General features: G+C 51.6%; 1 protein-coding gene across 1 annotated transcript; it reads right to left on the bottom strand.

Annotated features, from left to right (window-relative positions):
* Positions 1–896: 896 nt before the first annotated feature.
* On the bottom strand, positions 897–23,058 carry ZBTB47 (zinc finger and BTB domain containing 47). The gene is made up of 6 exons (XM_014873765.2): positions 22,563–23,058; positions 11,351–12,715; positions 7,966–8,113; positions 7,358–7,473; positions 6,889–7,033; positions 897–5,689 (listed from the first exon to the last, which is right to left on the bottom strand). Exons 1-6 carry the CDS (start codon positions 22,563–22,565, stop codon positions 5,322–5,324), a joined length of 2,145 nt encoding a protein of 714 aa, XP_014729251.2. The 5' UTR covers positions 22,566–23,058; the 3' UTR covers positions 897–5,321.
* Positions 23,059–23,260: the final 202 nt, after the last annotated feature.

Consider the following 23,260-nt stretch of genomic DNA (forward strand, 5'->3'; position numbering starts at 1 on the left):
GGTGCTTATGTGTGGCTCACACCATTATAAAGCTGTGGAGAAGCCACCACTGGCACAGGGCAGGAAACTATAAAAGGAAAAATAGCTGTTGTATGAAAAGACCCAGAAGAATTTGAAATATCCCATTGCTTGAGCAACAAGAGGCAAATCTCAGCACGTTGGTCTGAGGAAAGAGGCAGAGTTGGACATCACCATGTGAAAGTGTGCCCTGGGGATGTTCCTCCACATCTCCAAGAGGCTGTGTCAATTTAAAGGCCATCACAGATAAGAAATGCCACCAGGAATGCTCAGAGACATCACTTCTCCCTGCTGCCTGGTGTTTTCCTGGCTTGGATGCAACAGTGGCAAAGACTACATCCAAAGGCTGAGGGAAAACCATCTCTTCTTCCATCATCTTCCCAATACCCATGCTGATATTGTTGGTGAGGTTCCCCCTGCTCCATTTTAAATTAATAAAGGCACTGGGTGCTTTTGGATGTGCTCCTTGGTTTCTCCACTGCCAATAGAGGAGATCAGAGAGCCCCTACTCAGAGTTCACACTGACCTGATAGAGTCAGTAAGACCAAGAGCTCAGTGTTTACCCCAGGGCTGTAAGCACCAAATTCCTTCTTCTATCCACTCATCACCCTTCCCTGAAAAGCTCTTTTTTTGTTGGCCCCACAACAGGCAAGTTGTCTCACACACACACACACACGCACACACCTCCCACCAAACCCAACACGGAGCCAACACATGTGGAGCAGTCAACATTCCATAGGAATCTCATCCTCCCTGTCTCTGACTGCTCACACAGTTGCCTGAAAAAAACCCTTTTAAAAGAAAAGAAAAAAAAAATAAAGGGAGAAGAAAAAGATAAAGCAAAATTAAGCTAACAAAGAAAGTAGTGGAGCTTTCGGTTTTCTTTTATAAAAGACAAATCGTTTATTGATTCCGTCCTTCCACTTGCAACCTCTTTGGTAACAGTCATAACGCTTCCAGACTGGGAGAACGCAGTGGAAAGGCCCAGTTCTGACCTCTCACCAATTTCAGAGCTCAGCGAGCCCCAACGTGCCTTGGTGAGAGGCCAAAAGCAGATTTCAAAGCATGGCCAAGGACCTGGCCTCGAGGGACAACCCAAACCAGCCTCCCTGCCGTGGCTCGTCACGCTCGTGGGCAGCACAGAGAGCAGCCCTGGCACCCCCAGGCAGGAGATGGCTCGGGATGGGGATGTCTGACTGGGAGTTGTGCCCTGGGAGGTGGCTTTGATGAACCTCTTGGGACCTCCTGGACATTGGCCAACGGGACCATCGAAGAAGCAAGACTCACCCGTTCCTGCGGTAGACAATGACTTGCCTCAGCTGGCCCCAGGGGATGGACTAATCCAACCATCTCAGCCTCCCCCTCCTCACACCATCCCAAAGAGAGTAACTGCTGTACTTGGAGTTAAAGATAAACATATATTGATTACACATGGTCATAAAAAAAAAAGTAATAATAATAATAATAATAATACATTTCCTAGAACATTACTTAAGATGCTTCTGAAAAGCATCCAAGCTTCCCCTCCCCTCCCCGCCTTCCCTTAATCTATACAGAATAAAGTGCTTCGTTTAGTTTGTTCACACTTGTAGAGCCACCAATACACTCTTAACTTGGCATGTTTGGGCAAACTGATACTGAATGCCATAAAATAATACAGAGCCAAACACCAGGCATGAGAAACTAGTTTTGAGGCAAGTGCTTGGGGTTTCATTCATTTCCTTCAAGTTCCATGCTACAGAGGTTGTTCTTATTCCTATTTGTTTTTCTCCTTTTTTTTAAAAAAAAAAATTATTATTTTCTTCCTTTGTAAGTCCAACCCAACTCCAGTCGTGGTTCCGTGTCTCTAGGCAGGGCTGCGCGTGGGGAAGCTCTCGCCGTCCGTGTGAACAAAGGGCGTCTGTCCATCTGTCCTTCCCTCCTGACTTCGGGCAAACCAAGAGTCACCTCAGAGGAGTTGTCTAGCAGCGGATGCTCATCTCTATTGCACTGTCACAGCCATTCCCACCCGTCCACCCATCCATCCATTCATCCATCCGTCACCTTCCCACCGCGCCAGGGCTATGGCTGTGGTCCGAAGGGCCAGCTGTGCCTCATGGATACGTGAGGCGAGCTGGTCTGTGCTACCAGGCTCCTGGGATATAGAAACCAAAAATTACCCTCCCCCACAGGATTCCCTCCCTCCCCAAGTTTTGAATGAAGGGTGGAGTGGGGGGAGGAAAAAAAAAAAAAAATCCCAGAGAGGTCTGGGGTTTAGGTGCGTGGGGAGAGCTGTCAGCTGAACGTTGCGCTACAGCGGATTCAGGAACTGCGTAATGGACATCAAGCCCCTCTCCACCCTCGCAGTCTGTCAAAGAAGGGATGTGAGAGATTAAGGTGCAAGAGTTTAAAGAAAAAAAAAAAAGAATTAAAAAAAAATTAAAATAAAACATAAAAAGCTTGAAAACAACGGACCCTACTCTCCTGCCCTGCCTAACCCCAAGGGGTGCAACAGCGCCGGCCGGGATGGATCCGGGGTGGACGAGGCACCGCGGGAGCGACTCGGCTGAGCTCTTAGTATGCCAACGAAAACCAGACATGAAGACACACTGGGGCTGAGTCAGGGTGCAGACAAAAGGGCTCAGAGGCCTTGTAGGACTCCTGGGAGCTACCCAGGCCTTGGAGAGGGGAGGGAGCAGCAGGGATCTGGTTCTCCAAAGTGCTGTGTGCATGGTCACATCTCGACGTCTCCAAGTGGCTCCACAAGCAGGCTCTCAAAGGGGATCACACGGCTGGGATCAGTCACTGGGCTTTCCACTGGGCTTCCAGCCTCAAGGAAGTGCTCTCATCTCACAGAGATGTCCAAGGGGGGCAGGTCCTCACTGGGAGAGGATGAACCAGGACAGGAACAGGGAAAGCCACCTCCAGGTGAATGGAATAAGGGAGCACAATGTTGGCGTGGGTGTTTACGTGGGGGGAAGTCTATCAGCTGATGGGGTCCATCACAGAAGACCATCAAAGCAAGGTGAGCCCTCCTCAGGGCACAGCGCTCTCATCCTGTCTCAAGGCTGAGCAAGAAGAGAAAGAAGCACAAGGAAGCCCAAGGGGATGGGATCTGGGAGGCAGCAGAGGAGGAGACGGCATGGACCACTCCAACACCTCCACGGGTTTCACTGAATGCTTCTCTAAAGCAAACATCTTCCAGTATGGGCCATGGTCCCTTCAGACAGCCAATGGCCCCAAGGGCCCTCATCCTTCACAGGTGTGTTTGAGAAGGCTTTGCACCATCCCAACGAGCCCCAGGGCCATGGAGGGGTTCAGCAGAGAAGCATTTGGAACCCACCTGAGAAGGTCAATGTGGTGAGGCAGCTCTGCCATAGCAACCTCCTTGTGCTTGGAGCAGATGGAGATGAGGTGAGCTCACTGGTACTGAGAGCAGTGCTGGGGATCCACAGGATCCACATGATCCCAGCCAGCATGAAGACAAAAAGGACTTTGTGGCTCCAAAATGCTAACATCAGTCAGCTTTCCCAAGGTGCCAGGCACCAGTGGGGCACTACTCAGCAGAAGGTGACAGCAGTCACCTCAAAGAGCACTCAGGAGAGCAGCAGATGCTCCCTGTTCCTGTCCCTGTCAGGCTCCTGCATGTTCCCAGTCAGCAAAGCCCCTGAGCATGTGGGTGAATCCTCCTGTCTCTGCAGGCACAGCCTCAATGCTGCCCAAGTGCTTTGCTGATTTGGTCCAGGAGACGAAGCACCGAGATTTCCACAGAGCCAGATGTGTCTCCCTGTCCCCAGCACTCTGCTGTCACCCAGCACAAGCTGCATAAGAGGCTCCTGCAGCCCACTCAGTGACTTTCCTTCTTACCTACCAAGAGTGCTTCCACCACCTCCTCCATGAATGACCCACAGGTGACCTCAACACTGCCTTTAGAAGCATGGGATCAGCTGGAACAGCCCCCACCTCTTGCCAGCCCTTCTCTGCCCATGCTGGGTGCTCTCTGACCCCAAACGGGACACTTCCCCAGGCTAGGACCACACAGACATGGTCAGGACAATGCATGGCACCCTGGAGCAGAGCACAGCAGTGAGAGACCCTGCTGGGACCTCAGTGCCCAACAAAAAGGTGACAGCAAAGCCTTCCTCTTCTCCTCCTCCTCAGCATGAAGCCAGCCATATTATTTGTAAGTGAAACCAAAGACCAGCTCAACTTCAGCACCTTCAACAAGCACTAAGCAACACCACAGGGCATCACCAAAACAACCACAGCCCTCACTGGTCCCCTCTGGTCCCCCCCAAACCAGGACAGGGCAACAGATGCCAGCACCACAAAGAGAAGTGAAGCTTGGGAAAGCAACAAACTGGAGATTGGGGCATCATCACCCCCAGGCTGAACAGGGTCTTGCTTTAGCTCTGAACCTTGCAGCGGGACCGCCCTGGGGCTCACCCGTCCCTCAGGGGTTTATTCGGATTGTTAAGGCACTATTCTGGGCCGATTCTGCCGAGAAACAGAAGCGTCCTGCTCCTCTGCCCCAGGCTACCCTCCTGCTGGTCCCAAAGGGATCTGAGCTCTCCCAGGAACAGCTCCTCGACTCCAGAGCATCCCAGGAGCCCAGCTCCTGCTGGGATTAGCAGAAAGGGCACGCCAGAACCCAGCTCCCTTAGGGCACCCCGAAACTGAAGCGACAGCGAGCTGCAGATGCCCCGAGATGCAAGGTGGGTGTTTGTGCTTTTGCCTGTGGAGGAGGAAAACCTGCTGTAGGGAAGGAAGACGTGTCGAGGGCTGCTGATGAGAGCATGCTAATGGCTTTCCAATGGGGACATCCACTGGGGCTGGCAGTGATGGGCTCCTCTGTGGTGCCCACCTCCCAACCCCGTGGGTGAAAAGCCTGACTTGAAAGACCAGCTTTACAGTACAGGGATTCAAGCACCACTAACTAGAATTCGGCTTCAAAATATTGATGCACCGGCCAGCAAGCTCAAGCCCAGATATCCTGCTCCCCCCAGCCTCACCAGCACCCCAGCGGGAAGATGAAGCTGCCGTGTGGGATGATGAAACTGAGAGTGACACCTTTTACCTACACCCCTATGGACGGACAGAGGATTCCCCCCCCCAGCACCCACGCTCCTTCATGGGGGGGGTCTTCCTCCTGCTCCCCCTCTGTGCGGAGAATGGCGGGTGAGAAAAAGGAATAAAAACCCAAAACAACCCCAAAATGAGGAGGAAGGGGGGGGTAGAGAGCAAGCAAAGCCTTGTCTCCCAGGGGGAAAGGCGTTCCCGAAGGGCAGAGCAGTCCGTGCATGGCCAGGATGGGGAAGGGGCGCCTAATTGTTGTTTGAATTTATCCTCCCTGCAGGAAACAGGGGAGGGGGTGGCGGTAGGTGAGGAGGAGGAGGGAGGGTCTGTGGCAGAGGATGGAGCAGCGGCAGGGGCAGGGGGGACACGCCGGGGCCGGGGGGCAGCGGAGCCGGGCTGGTGGCGGGCTGGGGGACGGCCGTGTCCGAAGCCAAGGGGTTGCTGACGCGGAAACATTTCTCCTTGTGGGCCTTGAGCATGTTGGAGAAGCGGAAGCGCTGGCCGCAGACGTCGCAGGGGTACGGCTTCTCCCCGGTGTGGGTCCGGCGGTGCCGCTTCATGTTGGGCCGGCTGGTGAAGCTCTTCCCGCAGATCTCACAGATGTAGGGCTTCTCCCCTGGGGGCGGGACAGAAGGGGTGAGAAGATGCTGGTTAGGGACTGCAGAGATTTGGTGTCTGGAGACATTTTGGGGTGAGTGTGTGTGTGTGTGTGTGTGTGTGTGTGTGTGCCTTTCCCTTGTGAGGCAGTGAATGGCCCCACATCCCAGCCCTAGAGCCTGTGTCCCAGCCTGGCAGTGCCTGCAAATGCTCCACTCTCCCCTAATCCACCTCCTGAGGGGCCAAATGACCAGAAGTCCCACGTGGGAGAAAGGCCCTTGAGGACCAAGGGGTATTTAAAGGCAAACACCAGGCCATCACATTCATCTAGGCCCTACCTTTGTCTTGGAAGTTCTGTCTGAACCCAGGAGTTGGTAGCTATATATGTGCTTTTCTATATCTTTTCTGTCTTTCTCTCCTTCTTCTAATTCCCTCTCCTTGGAATATTTTGAGTACCTTAACATCGTATGTGTTTAAAGTTTGCTAAGTTGGATGGGCCAAGTTAATGCTGTGAGAAGTATTTTATATTGGTTTGTGGACACACACATTTAGGGAGCTAGGGAACTACAGCTTGGAAATTCTTTTCAGGCCTGGATTTCTCCTGACTCTCAGCTCCATTCCCAGGCTGACAAGCTGACTGCAGCTTCAGTTAGGGAGGAGTCTGCCAGGGTGAGAACATGGTGACAAACAGAGTGGAATTCATAATAAAGATTAACACCTGGTGTCTTTCCCATGGGATACATCCTGAGGTACTTTCCCAAATTTTTCCCAATTGTCCAATGAACTGCTGTCCTGTCCTAGCTGCATGTAACACACTTTAAATATGGGCTGTCTGTACAATAAAGTTAACCTTTTTTCCCCCAAAGAGCTCCGTGTGTGTTGCTGTCCTTTCTCTCTCTTTGCAGCACAGTAACCACATTGGTTGAATGCTGTACTAAACCTTTTGCCAAAGTTCCCTGATTTTTCTCAAGTTTTCCAGCGAACCTTTGTGTTGTTTTGACCTCTTGAGAAGATCTTGTTGGTATTTCTCCTGTGTGTCCAGCTCAGACATCATGAATCATTGTAAGCCTTCCCAAAAGTTTTGTTGAATGAGTTGATTGGAGCCTTACCATTGCCCCCCAAAACCCCATCCTGCCAAAGAGGTTACCCCTATCCCACCACTCTTTCCAAGGAGAGTCTGACTGCAGGGATGTGGGGCCAGGCAAGGGGGAGGCTCACCCGTGTGCGTCTTCATGTGCTCATCAAAGTACTGCTTCATGTTGAAGTCCTTGCCACACCACTGGCACATGAACTGCTTGTGGCCGATGTGGATGCTCATGTGGGAGCGCAGCTGGTATTTGTACTGGAAGCGCTCGTTGCAGTTCTGTGGGGGCAAGGAGTTGTTGATGAGCACCCAAAACATTCCCCTCAGATCACCAGCAGCAAAGAAATCCCCTTTTTTCTCCCCAAAACCAGGCAGATTTGCAGTTGGATGGGCTTAGGGTGGGTGCAAAGTCCAGGAACTTGGGGACAGATCCTGGCATTGTTTCATCATAAAGTTGGTGGGACCCTCAAACCGGGAGGTGATGCAAAGTTTGGAAAAGCGTGGGATCACCCCTACAGCTGCACTGGCACAAAGCACAGTGGAAGCCCCAAAGAGTGGGAAGTCTTTTCCCAGATCAGTGTGGGGTGACAGGCAGGACCTTACCTCACATTTGAAAGGCTTTTCCCCGGAGTGCTGGAGCGAGTGGACCTTGAGGGACATGCTGCGCTTGAAGGACTTCCCGCAGGTCTCACAGGTGAAGGGCATGTCCTTGGTGTGTGCTGGAGGGGACAGGGCCAGGTCAGGAGCCATCCATCTCCCCACACCCCAGCACACCCAAGGCATCTCTGGCAGATATGTAGCAGCAAGGTTTCAAGTATTTCCCTTCCAAACCCCCGTTCTTTTGGATTTCTTTGGTGGCTCCAAGGCCCAGGGACCCAGCCACTGTTGTCAGGTACAATTTGATTTCAAAGACCAGCACAGGTGTGGTCTGGTCCTTTTACACTGGTCACACTTCAAACCTTCCTCTGATCACTTCTGATCAATAAAACAAGTGGGATTCCCCAGCACCACACCCAATCCCAGCACTGAGCAGACATTTGTTCAGCGTTGAGTACCAGGCCAAATTTCAAGACGAGAATGTGAGAAAACTCACTCAAGAGTAAACCCAGCCCCGAACACCCAACAGGACAGCAACAGAAAACACCTTTTATTGCCAAATTTATGGACCAACACCCCCACCAAGACCTCCCTGTGGTGCCTCCCACACTCACCAACCATGTGTTTGCGCACGTGGGCCATGGTGTAGAACTTCTTCTCGCAGATCTCGCAGGAGAACTTCTTCTCTGCATAGCCATGGACAATCTTGTTGTGCTCGTGGAGAGACCAGAGCTTCTTGAACCCCTTCCCACACGTCACACACTGCAAGGACACAGGAGATGGTCAGGGAAGCAGGGGAAGCAGTTTCATCCATGGAAAGGGAGCATTACTGTGAAAGCTACAGCTGATATCAAAAATCGTAACAATCAGCAAGTCTGATACAGATCTTGTCACTTCAAAACCTCCAAACTTTATATTTCTATCCGTGGGATGAGCAAGGGACAATTACCTTCCAGGGAAGGATGTGGAATCTCCATCAATGTCTACATCAGGATTTGGATAAGCAACAGCTCATGCCCTATTCCCAACTGGGAATTTTATTCCTAAATGAAAATGTTACATAAAATAATCCCAACCCTCTGTGCGTAGGAAATTTGCAAAAAAAATATAAAACCAAGGAGAATCCCAAGCCAGGGCAGTACAACTTCAGTCTTCAGCAGGTATTATGGCTATTTCACCACTAAATTGGTTTTCCAAACAGATCTATGATTCCATGATATCCAAAAGGACCACAGTGGGCCCAAACCACCAGTCCATCAGCACAAGGGCAACAATGTGACATGCAAAGTCTTCCCCAAAAAGTTAAGGTAGAGAATCACTTCAGCTCCAACAAGCTCAATGTTCTTCTGGAAGTTCTCAGGAAAAGCTCCAGCTTCTGTGTGAGAACTCTTGGAGGCGTGTGAGACCAGTTCAGTGCTCAGAGAAACACAGGACAGAGATGTCCACGAAGGAAACCATGCCAGGAGCCAAGGGTCAGCTCCTTCCCCTTTACCTTTCCATGGCTCACATTCCTCTTGGGATAAACAGGGATAAAACCATCCCTTCTCTCCTTGCAGATTTGTTGAGAAAATAATTCATGCCTTGAAGATATCTTGCAACAAATTGGCTGAACTGTACTGGTGAACCTGGGGAGGGATTCATTCCTGCACTTCTCCTTCCCAGAGGAACAGATGCTCCTTGATGGGCTTCAACACCAATTTTACCAATTTGTGATACTGTGGAAAACACATCACTATGCTGTGAAGTCACTGTATTTTTCCATATATATTAATATTTAGGTGCCCCAAAGGAAAAATTAGGGTCACAGAGCCATTTTCAAGTCTCATCATCTTCATCTTGCCATACTCAAATGTCAACATGAGTAGTCCTTGGAGTCCTACTGTTCCCAAGTATGTATTTCTACAGATCAGAACAGCTTTATCTCTGTTTTAAGGGATATTTCAAGGCAAATTCAGGACTAGAGCCTGATATCAGAGACACATCAATATCCATTTTCTCCACTTAAAATGAAAGAGGCAGGGGAATTTTAAAATGAAAGGTAAAGGGAAAGCAGCCGAGGTAGAAAAAGCCCCAGGGCTGGGACCAAACACACTGGAGGTCTGAGGTGTGTGTCCTCACTGCTGAAAATCATCACTCAAAAATATGGAAGTAATGTCAAAATGAGGGGGGAAAATGAGGATATAAATTCTTGCAGATTAAAAGGAAAACCATACTGAAGCTGGCCAAAAAAAAAGAGTTTGAGGGACAACTCAATAAAGCAAAGGATGAATCACATTTCAGGTGGTAGAGGTAGGATGCGCATTATGGAGATGAGGAATAAACACAGGGAGCAGGATGGTGCTTAAATCTTAAAGCTTTATGGATGAAATTTGGGGACAAAATAGGGAAAGAAAGCAGCAGACCAAACTGGGAAAAGATGGATAGTTTCTCCACAGATCTGATTAAAACACAAGAAATAAAAACTATTACAGGCAGAGTGCCAAAAAAAAAATTCCTTTTCCATCCAGACATAATTCCAGGGGATGCTGATAAAGCTATTAAATATTATCAGAACAAATGGAGTGGATTTGGCTATTTGTAAAATTAAAAATGCTCAGTTAAGTGGGAGACAATGATCCCTTTTTCTGCAGAAGGAGGTCACTACACAGGCAGTTGTGGTTCCTCCTATTCCAAAATTATCTGGAAAAGGGATAAAAAGGAGGGGGGGCAAAACAAAAAACAAGCAATGAGGTGACAGCCCCATGTTATCCACCTGGAAAGCAGATGAAACTGAATCAACATTCTGGTAAAACTCCTTTTTAACTGCCCAAGATTTATGTTAGGCTCCGAAATAGCCACCACCACGCAGGTATTGGAGCTACACTCATCCATTCTGGGAAAGAGCATCCAAAAAAAGCAGCTTCAGTGCTGTGGATTTGTCAGCAAGATGCACCAAGGGGTCAGTGACTGCTTCACCTATGAGCCAAGACCATTCCTGCTTCCGTGTCCCCTGCTTGCCAAGATCTGCCTCATTCCCTATTTTGTTTGGGATGCCATCACTGAAGGGCTCCAGCAGCACTTGGGTTGTGTTATCTTCATCAAGGAGAGCTGTGGGATCATTCAAAATCTGGTCGCTGGTGGGAAGGGTGATGGGAGAAGCTCTCTGTAAATTGGTATATTTGTAATTATTTAGCAGCATCCTGTAAAACAGCTCATCAGGAATTAGGGGACAGGAATTTGGAGGGATCTTCAGGAACACACATTTGCTGCCCTGATTGGGTGCCTCCCTATCCCCCCAAAACTGCACTGCTTTAACAAAGTCAATTTGCCAACACAGGATCTCATTAGCACAGGGGAAGGCCACACTGATCCATGCATGGATGTCAAAGACACTCAGAAATTTACTAATACACACAAAAAAAGCACAAAAGGCAGATTAAAACCATTTTAACTCCTGTCAGCAAATCTTCAAATTAAGCTAAAATGGGTTCAGCCTGGGTGGGAACACTGGAGTGTGACTCTATCAGGGACTCACAGTGTTTTATCCAGATTAACTGAATAAACTCAAAAGAAAAATTACTCCTCAAAAATTAACTCCGTGTTTCTACCCAGCCAGTCAAGGGGAAGCCACAGCCCCCCCGGCACAAATCCTCTGATTCCAGAATACTGTGGGAGCCTCCTGAGTCTGAATACAAGTCATGGGTGAAGGAAGATTCCCTCCCAACCACAACATCAATATTATCTGAGCACGAGCCCATCCCGTGGTACAACTGGGTGGGATGACCTCCAAGGTGTTTGGGATGCCCTTCCCTCACTGGGATGTCCCACAGCAGTGGGATGCTCCTCCTTTGGTGGGATGTCCCCACCTTGATGGCACATCCATCCACTCTGGTGGGGTATTTCCCCCCTTGATGGGACATCCATCTCTAGTGGGATGCTCCACCCCAGGGTAAGGAATCTCCTCCTTGGTGGGATGATCCCTGGATGGATCCATGCTCACCTGGATGGATCCATGCTCACCTGGATGTTCTTCTCACAGTCAGTCTGGTGGTGCAGCAGGAGCTCGCTCTCCAGCAGGAAGCGTTTCCCACACTTGTCACAGATCTGCATCCGGCTGTGCGTGACGTTCATGTGCTTCTCCAGGTACCAGCGGTTGTTGAAGATCCGGGGACACTTCTTGCACGGGTAATGCTGCTTCTCCTCCAGCTTCACCTTCTGGCCTAAGCTATCTTGTTCCTTCTTTCTCTTCCTTCCCCTCTGGCCCTCTTCTTCCTCCTCCTCCTCCTCTTCCACCTTGGCCATCTCCTGGGACCTGGTTGCCATGGCAGGTTTGGTGGCTTTGGATGCCCTGCTGCCCCTGCGGGGCTGCCCACCCTTTTCCCTTTTCATCTCTGAGGCATCTTCATCGTCATCATCCTCTTCTTCCGTCGTCTCCTCCAGGTCTTCCTCCTCGCTGCGCTCGTCCTCCTCCTCCTCCCCCACCTCCGCATCCTCCTCCTCTTCCTCCTCTTCCTCCCCTTCCTCGTTCTCCTCCTCCCCATCCTCCTCCGTGTCGCGCCCATCCCCATCCGGCCGCCCCATCACGGCCGCCTCGCTGGCAGCCGCCTTCCCCTCGGTGCCTTTGGAGACGTTGAGGGTCTGGTTGTTGAGGTTCACCTCCACGATGATCTGCTCCCGGTTGTAGGAGCCCTGGCTGTCCAGGTCCTCCTCGGACTCCTCACCCTCCATCTTACAGACAGCACCAGCACCTCCATCCTTCTCCTCCTTGTAGTACTGCTTGGCCGGGCCGGGTGGGAGCGTCCCGCTGCCCGTCCCATCCTCCACCCTCACCGAGAACGGGTCATTGCCCTCCCGGGCGTAGATTTTGGGGTGGGGGGCGTCCACCTCCTGCTTGATCTCGCAGTAGTAGGGCGCGGGCCCGGCGCAGCCCTCGGCGGGCAGGGCCATGTCGGTGGCCAGGCTGAGCGAGCGCGTGTCCAGCAGGTCCTGGCAGGAGGACGCGATGTTGTTCATCTGCAGCACGGCGGCCGCGTTCAGCACGTCCTGCACATTGCAGGAGTTGACGAGCAGCTTGGAGGTGTAGATGAAGTTGAGGATCTGCTGGAGGCCCTGCGAGGTGAGGGCCTCCAGAGAGAGCTCCACGCGCTGCAGCTGCTTGTTCTGGGTGAAGAGGGAGTGGAAGAACTGGCTGTAGGCTGCCAGGACCCCCTTGTGCGCCGGGAAGATGCTCTTGTGCTGCACCAGCACAATGTCCACGTCGCACAGGTCCGGCTGAAAGAGGCGCTGCTCGTTCAGTCTGTCCATCAAACACGTGAAGTGGAGGGCTACATCCTCCACCAGGGAGTACTCAGCCGAAGGGTAGTCAGTCGTTTTTTCGACTATCAGCTGTGGGGAGGAAAGAAATAAAATCATTCAGGGCTCTTTCCCCCCAAAAACACCATTCTGGCCGTGCCATCCATCCCTGTCCATGCATCCCCAAGTCACAGATGCCACCTGAGAAGCTCTAGTGCCAGCCCCAGCTTGGAGATGTCAACCAAAACATTCTGTCACCAACCCCAGCTTGGAGATACTAACCATGAAAGTTCTACCATCAACCCCAGCCTGCAGATACCAACCAGAACACGCCATCACCAGCCCCAGCTTGGAGATACCAGCCAAGAAACTCCATCACCAGCCCCAGCTTAGAAATGTCAACCAAAATGCTCTACCACCAGCCCCAGATTTGGAGCACCAAGTAGCCAGACCCAGCTTGAAGACACCACCCAAGATGTCACCAGCTTGAGTCCAGGAGACTCAACCAAGGAGGAGAAGCCTCAGTGAAAGAGCAGGCCAGGGCCACACGAGCACCCACTGATCTCCCTTCAAGGTGGCACCATGGCCACTGAGGGGGTCCAAAGCCAGGCTCAGGTGCCCACACTCACTCAGAGATGCCACACAGAGAGGGGATGCCTTGACCTCTTGAACCAGATGGAGATCGAGGTGGAAATTTGCCCCAAGAAGGAAACCAGTTTTAGACACCTGCTGAGATTTAACCCCCTAAATAAAAGGAAATTAGGATTTTATAACTCCCTGCTTCTACAGATAATGACAAAGTCTAATATCCTCTGGTATTTCTGAATTACACTGTGTGCTCTTGCTCACAACAGCAGCTCACTCACAGCTGGATTCACTGGGATGATTTATGCACTTTTTAATGCTCATTTTCCACTGCCCGGGGAGAGGCACTACCTGGAAAAATTCAAACCAGGGAGCAGCACCCCCAGGCTGGAAAATGCTGTGACTGCCAACCCTGCCCAGACTGAGTTTTTTGAGTATTTAATCCAACTCCCACGTATTTCACATGGTCCAGACCATCCCTGGTCATACCTGAGCCCCAGGATGAGTCTGCCTGCTTCATCCCAAATCCAAGGGATATTCCATGCCCTAAATCCCGTGTCCTGTATCAAAAGAAGGTGGGATATGCCCTTTCCCTCTGCTTCCTTTGCTGAACACTCAAATCCTGGACAGAGGCAGATGCAGACCCCATAACACCCTCTTTCATGACCTTTGTAGGATGTGACCAAGGACATGGTGCAAAACAGTGGCAGAGAGGGAGGGTTCAACCTGCCAGGTTTATCCTGCACCTCCTGCTCTGAAAACAGTTTTTCAGCTCCCATTTTTTGCTGGAACAAATGGCAACTCTTAATCAACACACAAATTCCAGCAAGACATGTTCTGTTTGTCTTTTTTTTTTTTTTTTCTGGTGAGCCAAAGGCAAAAGCACACACAGACAAAAATGTTTAAATAATAAAAAAGGGTGTTTTCTTCTCTGTTTTCCCAACAAGCAAAAAAGCTCTTTCCCCTCCCTGCCAAATTTTTTCATTTACATTGGATTTCTACTCCACAACCAACCCATCCAACCAGTCAGGATCTCAGCTTTGCATGGTCTTGATAGCCCTGGAGAGCCCCAGCAAGTGCTGGCACCCAGGGAAAATATGGAAAAAACAGTTCTGCTCCAAACTCTTGGCTATGGAGCCTGGAGTGGGGCAAAGAGGTAGGAAAGGGGTTGGGTGTTTATATATATTTATAATTTATATATGTTCAATATTTTCAGTATTTCATACATTTCATGCTTAAAAATAGTTAAACTACTTATATATATAAATATTTATATACATAAACATTCTTTTTATATGTATCTGTTACCAAATGCTGCATCCCAGCTGGAACATCCATCCACCCCACCATTTTCTGAGCCTCTCGCGACTGCCAAGAACATTTTGATGAGATCTTGGATGGACCAACCCCCCTCAAGACACGTAGAAAAAATAATTACGGATATAATAAATATCAAAAACTGAAGAGACAGCAGGAATTCAGCAGAGCAGTTTGCTGTTTGCCAGGTTTGAAAAAATAAAAAAAACAAAAAAAAAACCTAAATTCAGGTTTTTCCTCCGGGAATCCATCTCACCTCATTCCCTGTTTAGGATGCCCCAGGGCTGGCATAGAGACAGCCACGGAGGAATGGGTGCAAAATAGAAGAAAATGGGTCTGTGGGGCGGGCATCGCCCAGGCTGGAAAACAAAAGCCGGCTTTTTTTTTTCCCCCTCCGCATCGAGGATTTTTGGCAGAAGGGGCTGATCCCTCACCCAGCGCCGGTCCTTGCCAGGCAGCTCTAATCAGTCCCAGCAGCGGCGAGGACAATGCGTGTCTTGGCCGCGTCCCGCCGGTGACTTCAGCCCGGGCTTGTCAGCGGGAGCCTTTTGCTCTTTATTGCTCTCAGATGCTTTTCGTGAGCTTGCCCGGAGCCAGAGCCCCGGCCGAGACAAGAGGCGCCTGCCGGGGTGAGATGCCGAGAAAAAACCCCAACTTGCCCCAAAATGCCCCTCCGGCAGCTCCCGTCCCTGCAGCTCCGCTGGAGCGGAGAAGCCTGACTAATGGGGATTAATGGCAGGGTTAAATCCGGTGCTCTTCCTCTGGGAAAAGGCAAATATTTGAAATATAGATCCCTTTTAATATCCCTTATATTAAAAATACATATTAAAAAAAAAAAAAAAAAAGAACCAGGAGCTTTGTTCTTTTCCACCATCACCACCCTGCCCCTCTGGCTCTGTTTAAAGCCAGGAGCACCCATCCTATCCCATATCCATCCCATATCCATCCCCTGGGCAGCTCACTGGATGCACTAAACCAGGGTGAACCCTAAAACTACCGAGCCCCACCACACACTGTCAACCTCTAAGCAAGGTTGTGGCACCATCAGAGCAGAAAACAACCCCTAAAAATTATTAGAAAGCAGCGTGGCCGTGAATTCCGCACCCCGAGGGGCCGGCGGTGCCTCCAGCCAGAGCTCCCCGCCCTGACGCTGCCCTCCAGCTCTATATTAAGGGTTTTCTCGTGATGATGCCAAAATCCCATCCCAAAACAGCTGAGGGCGGCCAGAGGATGGGGAGGATGCTCGGGGCAAGGGATGGGGTGGGATGAGCCCGAAGGCAGGGGATGGAGGAAAGGATGAGTAAGGGATGGCCGTGGAGATGCTGATGTTCACTGGAGCAGGGCAGCTTCTCTCCAGCCAAAAAATTCCACCTTAGGAGGTGGAGCCCAAGCTCCATTTCCACCTGCACTCTGCCATGTGCCTCCGTTTCCCTAAACAGCCCCACCAGCTCCTGACCACTTGCCCTGAAAAGTGTTTGCTGCTGGATTTAAATCAATGTACTATGACAAAATGCACTTTCTCTTAGCAGCTATTGAGAACGAGATCCCTAAAACGTTCCTGCAGCTCTAAACTTCCCCAAAGGACCAGAAGGTTGGGCCACTCCGGATATATTTAAATACTCAAATCCTCCTCAGTCCCCCAGAAGACCATCTCTGACCTTCACCAACCTCTTCTTTATTTCATTAATTATTTATCCATTTCTAGAGCCCTCATCACCACAGCATTGAGGACCATGAGTAATTCTTTCCCACACAAGCACAGGGACAGGGGGTTTAAGGGCATAAAATTCACATTTAAGTGGTGACAAGACCAGCTGCCTGTGAGCCACTTTCCATTCAGCACAAAATTTGGGGATTTCTTTAAATTTTTCACCCTCAAGATGTACACACACACAAAAAATCAATCTGCTTTTCTGTATCATTTCCAACCACCAAAGCATTCATAGTTGACCTTCAGTATTAAATTGCATTAAAGAAAAGTGCTTTAATAAGGAGCTAAATACTATGTCAGCACTTGCTCCTAAAAAAAAAAAAAAAAAAAAAAAAAGGAGTCCCCCATGCCCTCTTCTCAAATTGGACATTGCTGCACTTCAGGCCAAAAGAGCTGGGCTAGAACTATTTAATGTCAAAACTTGACTTTTGGTGCAGAAAGAAATAACATTAAACCTCCATTTTTACAGATTAGTTGGGATGGCACAAAGGGGCATCGTCACAAATCCCGAACACTCGCACTTTCGGTTTTAATCCTCGGCCTCCTACAACTTGCCCTCTGCCTTCCAGACCCTTGCATGAAACCTTCAGCCTTTTCTCTCTAGTTCTGATGCCATAAAAGATTTTTTTTCCCCAAAAATGATGTTCCCACAGCTCTCCAAACGAGAACACACCAAGAGAACGAGCAGCTCTGCCTGGAACCGTGCACATCCCATTGCCAAACCACCCCTTTCTGGAGCACGGGGAGCTGGCAGAGGGATAAAGCACATCCCAAAAATTGTGGATCCCTCCCCCTCTCCTGTCGCCTACCTTCACCTCTCCGCTGTCCCCTCCCTCCCCGGGGAGCTCTCCGTGGGTGCTCTGGGCACGGGACCGCGCTGGGGGTGGGCTCTGCTCGCTCCTCCGACGGGTGTTTTTATTTAATTAGGAGAGGGTTGTCCGGAAAAACAAGCAGGAAAGGGAAAACAATAGCCCGGCCACAGCCCCGCCTGGCGAGGCGCCGGCCCGGCACAGCCCCGAGCGCCCACCCGAGCATCCTGCCCGCCGGGATGTGCCGCCACCGCTCCGGGGACATTCGGGATGCTGCTGACACCGTCCCAAGCGGTGATTTTTTTCCTCTCTGTGTTGTCTAAAAGGCTTGAGGGTGCTCAAAGCAGAGCCACGTGCAGCTACACGGAGAGAAGGAGAAGGGGAAGGGGCTCAGCGATGCTCTCTGAGACTGTCTCATACCAGGGTGTTGGACACCCCAAAAAAAACCTCCCAGCCTGTGCTGGGTGCAGAAGAGCATTAAATCAGCTGTGGGACAGTCAGATGCTTCCCAGCCTTTTTTTCCCCCCTCTCTTTTAGTTGTTCCCAGTTTTTTATTAATGATATCCAGCATTTACAGGCTTTGGCTCAAGGATGCTTTTCCCGGGAAGTTGGTAGCAGCACCAGGCCCACCAGTGCAACGGGACAGGGACAACTCCTTCCCTCATCCCTGTCTCCCTGCAACCAAGAGGACACCTTTGCAAAGGGGAAAAAGTTGATTTGGGGTTTTTTTTGGAAGCACCGTGGCCTCCAGCAGTGTGGGGAGAGGAGCAGGATGAGGTGGGATGAGCAACACAAAGCTTCACCCACTGGGAGCAGGCACTGCCTTCCCAACAGCACAGCCCACAGAGGGTTAATGGCTTCGTGCTTTTTTATTTCTCTCATATTTTTATATTCTTTACACCCTACCAGCCACTTTGGGTGCTTTCCTCCTTTCCTTTTGCACACAGAGCTGCAAAGCCACTGTGACACTTCCAAGGATGGATGATCAACCCTGCCATCGCCTCCCATCCCCAAATCGTCGCAGCGAGGTGATGCTGCTCCACTGTGATGGCATTGAGGACACTGTCCCTGTGACCCACCAGGGGTGACAGTGAGGGCAGTGTGTGTCCATCGTGACATTGGGAAATTGAACATCATCCCCTGCTCAGACACAGCCTCTGCTGCAAAAACACAGAGGCTCCAGCAACACTGCATTATTTTCATCCCAGGACAAATCCCAATCCCTCCAAGAGAGCAGAGGCACCAAAAGCTGGATGGACACGCCCTTCTGTGTGTCCCTGTCCCCTCGGTCAGGGCTGAAAGAGGTGAGCTCAGTCAGACCCAACACGTGGTGTTAAAGCTCTGCAGGTGATTCCAGAGCCGTGCAAAGCCAGGTCTGGGGTTAAATCCCAAAGGGATGCTGATGGATTTCAGCAGAGCTGGCATGGCCCTGGCAAACCCTGAGGGCAGAGAGGACAGCCAGGCCACGAGGGCCCTGCCAGCACCTGGCACAGCCAGTGACACCCAGATGGTGGAGATGTCCCCAAACCACTGTGCTGGCATGGGTGCAGGAGATGGATGGGATGGGATGGGATGGGATGGGATGGGATGGGATGGGATGGGATGGGATGGGATGGGATGGGAGCTGCCCTCCATCTGTGGGATGCAGGACTGCCCACGGAGTCACTGCAAGGGTGGAAGAGCCCGGGGGACACGCACACACACGCAAAGCCACTGTCCCCCTCCCTCCCCTGCCTGAGAAAAACAAGCAGAGAGAAAACTGAGGGAGGAAACGAGGACAAAACCCAGGACTGACCTCCCCAGCCGGGCTGTCAGCCAAGTGGCTGCACCAGGGGCCAGCTCCAGCCCACTGCCCAGCCCAGAGCACCAGTGAGGCTGGCGAGGAGGCATCACCCCCCAGAGACACAGGGATGTCCCCACTGCCACTGAGGGAGGGCGGTGCTCAGAGCCCCCCATAGCTCACAGGATCGTCCCCAGGAACCCCAAATTCAGTGCTGGGAGCAGGGACAGGTGCAGGAGCAGGGATGGGTGCAGTGGGCAGCCACCCCATCACTTGTGCCGAGCCTGAAGGCATCGTAACCCCGAGCCACCCCACTTCCATGTGCAGCCAGGCAATGGCTGGGAAGGGGCTGGGATCCCCAAATGCAGGGATGGATGGATGGATGGATGGATGGATGGATGGATGGATGGATGGATGGATGGAGGGATGGAGGGATGGATGGAGCCTCCTCCCAAGCTCAGCAGAATGAGGTTTTCATCTGAAGGCAGCATCCAGTGCCCATCCCAGCAGCCAACTCGACCTTCCAGGTGGATCAACAGCCTGGTGGGATGTGACACCTCCAGGGTTTGCCCCACACTCAGTCCTCCATAAAACCCTAAAACCACAACATTTCCTAACCCAACCCAAACTTGCCAAAGATCCAGGGTTGAACCCATCCCAAGATCCTAGGCAGGACTTTGCATCCCAGAGCATTCTCTCCAGACCTGGCTCTGATCCCAGGGATAGTCCCCATCTCCAGTTCCATCCTAACCCCAGCCTTGACTGGGGCATTTTGGGAAGCACCAGCCCTGCTCCTCTAATCCAGCCATGGAATCTGGACTGGATGGGACCCTAAAGATTATCTTGTTCTCTGCTATGGGCCACCTTCCTTTAAATCCAGTTACCCAGATCAAGGATCTGGATGTACCAGATCCTTTCTGCCCAACACTTTCAACATTTTTATGAACGTGCATGATTTTTATCCTTATTTTTATCACAATTTTTCCAGTAGCTCGTGGAGCAGGGGCTTTAACTCAGACAGGGTGTCAGCAGCCCTGGCTCCAGGCAAAAGATGTAATCATAAAAATAATAATGAAAAAAGACAGTTTATTGTAATTAAGTCTTCCACCCATCACATCTGCGCCACCATGGCCAGTCTTTCTCCATATCCAAAGGCATCCCAGTTTTCCTCATCAGGAGAGGTGGATGAACACTGAGTTGGCTGAAGAGGGGACAGCAGCCCCAGAGGACACAGGGACAAGTCCTCAGGTGTCCCCATGGAGGAAACCCAGTGGGGCCATCCCTGCCCTGCACAAACCACTCCAACAACACATCACATTTCCCTTAGAAATAAGGAAAAATTAGGGCCAGGAGGCACAGAGCCTGACCCCGAGCTCATTCTGCCCACCAACATCCACTCCCTCGGTTTTCCAGGGACCCATGGAATGCAAGGGAACATCAAGGATGCAAAGCACATAGAGGATCGAGATATCCACATTTTTGGGGCCAGGCAAATGTGGCAGCAAATTAAAAACTTCATCCCTTGCTCTTCCTGGGGAGTCACTTTGTCACGGCCGTCACCAGGTCCCATTTAAAGGCTCAAATGCAGCAGTGTGGGAGAACCCTCAGCTTTCTCCTCCAGCTGGAGCACGGAGGGAGAACGGGAAAATCAGCAATTCCCCCAAAACCTTCAAAGACCCTCTGATGTTTTGACACATTCAGTTCATCCGCAAAAGGTTTGGGCTCTTTTTTTTTTTTTTTTTCCCCTCTTATTTTTCCTCGAGCAGAAAAATCCGCATCTTAAAAATAACCAATATTGAATCGACTCGCGGGCAACCGAGCTCCCGTTTTTCTGCCTTCCTTTTCCAAAGGATCCATCTCCAAAGGCGGCAGCGGGTTATTTTTGTGGAGGGGGTGCCAATGTCTCTGCTCCAGACGCGAGACAGGGAACACTGGGCGGTTTATCTCGCCTGCTGATAACCGAACGCTCCGTTAATTCCTGCCGGGGAGAACAAAGCTCCGCCGTCATTCCAAGCCCAGGTGGCACAAGGGACCCTCCGGTCACCCCTGGAGGAGGAAAAATCCCCCGGAGCGATGCTGAGCCCAGCCAGCATCCTCAAGGAAACTCTGCAGTTGGAGGCAGAACGTTTGCACCCAGAAAGATTTCACCACGGATCCAGGGGGGAAAAAAAAATAAATTAAAAAATCATAAATCCCTTAGTGTCTTTCCAAGGAGGAATTTTGCTTTGTAAAGCAAATCTTCCCCTGGTTCTTGCCGAGGCAGGGTGTGGAAGGAAGGTTGGATTCCCAACTTTTCCCCCTCTTCCTGGCGGGGCTGCTCGCTTGGGTGGGCTCTGGGTGTCTCCATCTCCACCTCAGGGCATGGAACGCTCCCCAAAGCACCCCGGGGTGTCCCCGGTCCCTCAGCATCACCTCTGGGAAAGGATGCAGGGGGGGTTTCAGCAGGAATTTCACAGGCCGAGTGTGGCTGCCCAGCGTGACCCCGAACCCCATCCCGACCGCTGTAACCCCAGTATCGCTGTCGGGGGGTGCCGAGCCCCATCCCACCATCCCATCCATCACCGTTCCCTTATTTTCCCGAGCTTGCACTTTCTTCCCCTCTCCAAAATTCCACTCGGACGCTTCCCGGGGCGTTAGGACGGGCACGGAGCCAGCGCTGGGGCAACCACAAGCCCGCACTTTTGGGGATGGGGGAGGCTCCGAGGTACCGGGAGCCGCGATCCCGCGGTCACGGCACATCCCAGGGGGATTTCCCGTGGATCTTCCCAGCTCAGGCCTGCCCTCCGCAACTCCAAATAACAACCCCCTCCCAAAAAAAAAAAAAAAAAAAAAAAACAACCAACTCCACCGGCCGATAAAATAGGTCACTGCTGCAGGCAAGGGGCCCAGCTCTGGTGCTGTTATTATTATTGTTATTATCATCATTATTTTTTAAGAGCAGGACTAGAAAAATCCCTTTCCCGACCCGGAGAGGGGTGGGATGCTGCGCCCTCCCTGCAGCCTCGCTCCTCCGGGATTTTGGGGAGATCCCCACGGGAAAAGGGGGCCCACGATGGGATCCAGCCATAGCACAGAGAGGGGGGGGAGGCGGGCAGGAATTGGCAAAAGGATGGAGTCATCCGGGGAATGGGAATGGCCGAGGAAGCGGCAGCTCCTGCGCCCCCCCCAACCAGCGAATCCTCCGGCCTGGGGGCTCCAAAAGTGTGTGCGTGCCCCCAAAATCCTCCAGTGACCCCCGAGCTGGGCTGGGGTCTTCCCAAGGGAGGGTCAGGCCCCTCCTCGCAGCCCTTCTGCACCCCCATCCCCCTCTAAGGCACCCCAAAGGTTGGGGGGGGCGGGTTTTTAATGCCATTTTCACCAAACACAGCCCAATTTCGCCTTGCAGGAGGGGGGACCCCCATGCAGCCCCCCCCCAGAAGAGCAGCACCGGCTCCAAACCCCGCCGGGCTGCGCTTTTTGTGCCCTCTCCCCACCGCCAAAATAAAAAAAATTAAAAAAAAAAAAAAAATTCACGACCCCCCCCCAGGCATGGATGCAGCATCGCCCATGCAACCTCCCCCTCCCGCATCCACCTCCGCGCCCTGGCCGGGAATTTTGGGCAAGTTTCGAGGCCTTTGGGAAGTCGGCAAAGCCCCGGCAACGCGAGGAAGCGACGGAGGAAGGAAGGGGAAAGGAGAGGGGGAAATAAAAGCGAGGAGAAAAGGGAGAAGAGGGAAGCGGGGGGAGTTCAGGCTCTACCATTTTGATGCAAAGGTCTCCGCGCTGAGGAGTCCCGGTCCTCCTCCGCTGGCCTGGGGTTTGTGCTCTCCATGAAAAAAACAAGGAATTGGTGGGTTGGGTGGGTTGCTGGTCTGGTGGCTTTTTCCCCCCCTTTTTTCTTTTGGCCGCCTTATTTCTGCTTTTTTTTTTCTTTTTTTTTTTTTTTTCGCCTTTTGGAGGAGGAGGGGGGGGAGGAAATCACCGCGCCAGCGCTGCTTGCATCCCCGTCTCTCTTTTAATTTTTTCCCCTATATTTCTCTTTTTATATTTTTCCTCTCCCCCAGCTTTATATTTTTTCCTTCCTTTTTTTTTTTTTTTTTCTTCTTTTTTTTTTTTTTTTCCTCCCCTAATGTTTTCTCCTCCTCCTCCTCCTCTTCACCTCATCCTGCCCATCGCCATGTTCGCCCCTTTTGGGAAGCCGGAGGAATGCGGAGCGGCGGCGGCTCCGGCTGCCAAGAGCCCCGGGGCCGCTGATTGGAGCCTCCGCATCAGCTGGGGCCGTGGCTGCCCCTTTAAAGCGACAGCAGCCACCGCCACCCCCACGGGGACATCCCCCTTGTCCCCTGTCCCCGCACCCCAACCCTTCCGCCACGGCCGCCTCTGCAGCGCAGCATCCCCCGGGAGCATCCCCTGCATCCCCTGCGGAGCGGGGAAACTGAGGCACGCACAAGTGCCCA

Source organism: Sturnus vulgaris, chromosome 1, assembly GCF_052056855.1.
Source record: "Sturnus vulgaris isolate bStuVul1 chromosome 1, bStuVul1.hap1, whole genome shotgun sequence".
Classification (NCBI taxonomy): domain Eukaryota; kingdom Metazoa; phylum Chordata; class Aves; order Passeriformes; family Sturnidae; genus Sturnus; species Sturnus vulgaris.

Bases quoted from the DNA above. Each gene is read 5' to 3' on its own strand.
- ZBTB47 (XM_014873765.2), bottom strand. The intron at 8,114-11,350 runs GTGAGCATGGAT...GTGTCCTTGCAG, and splicing joins ACTGTGAGAAGAACATCCAG to TGTGTGACGTGTGGGAAGGG. The intron at 7,474-7,965 runs GTGAGTGTGGGA...TGTCCCCTCCAG, and splicing joins CGTGCGCAAACACATGGTTG to CACACACCAAGGACATGCCC.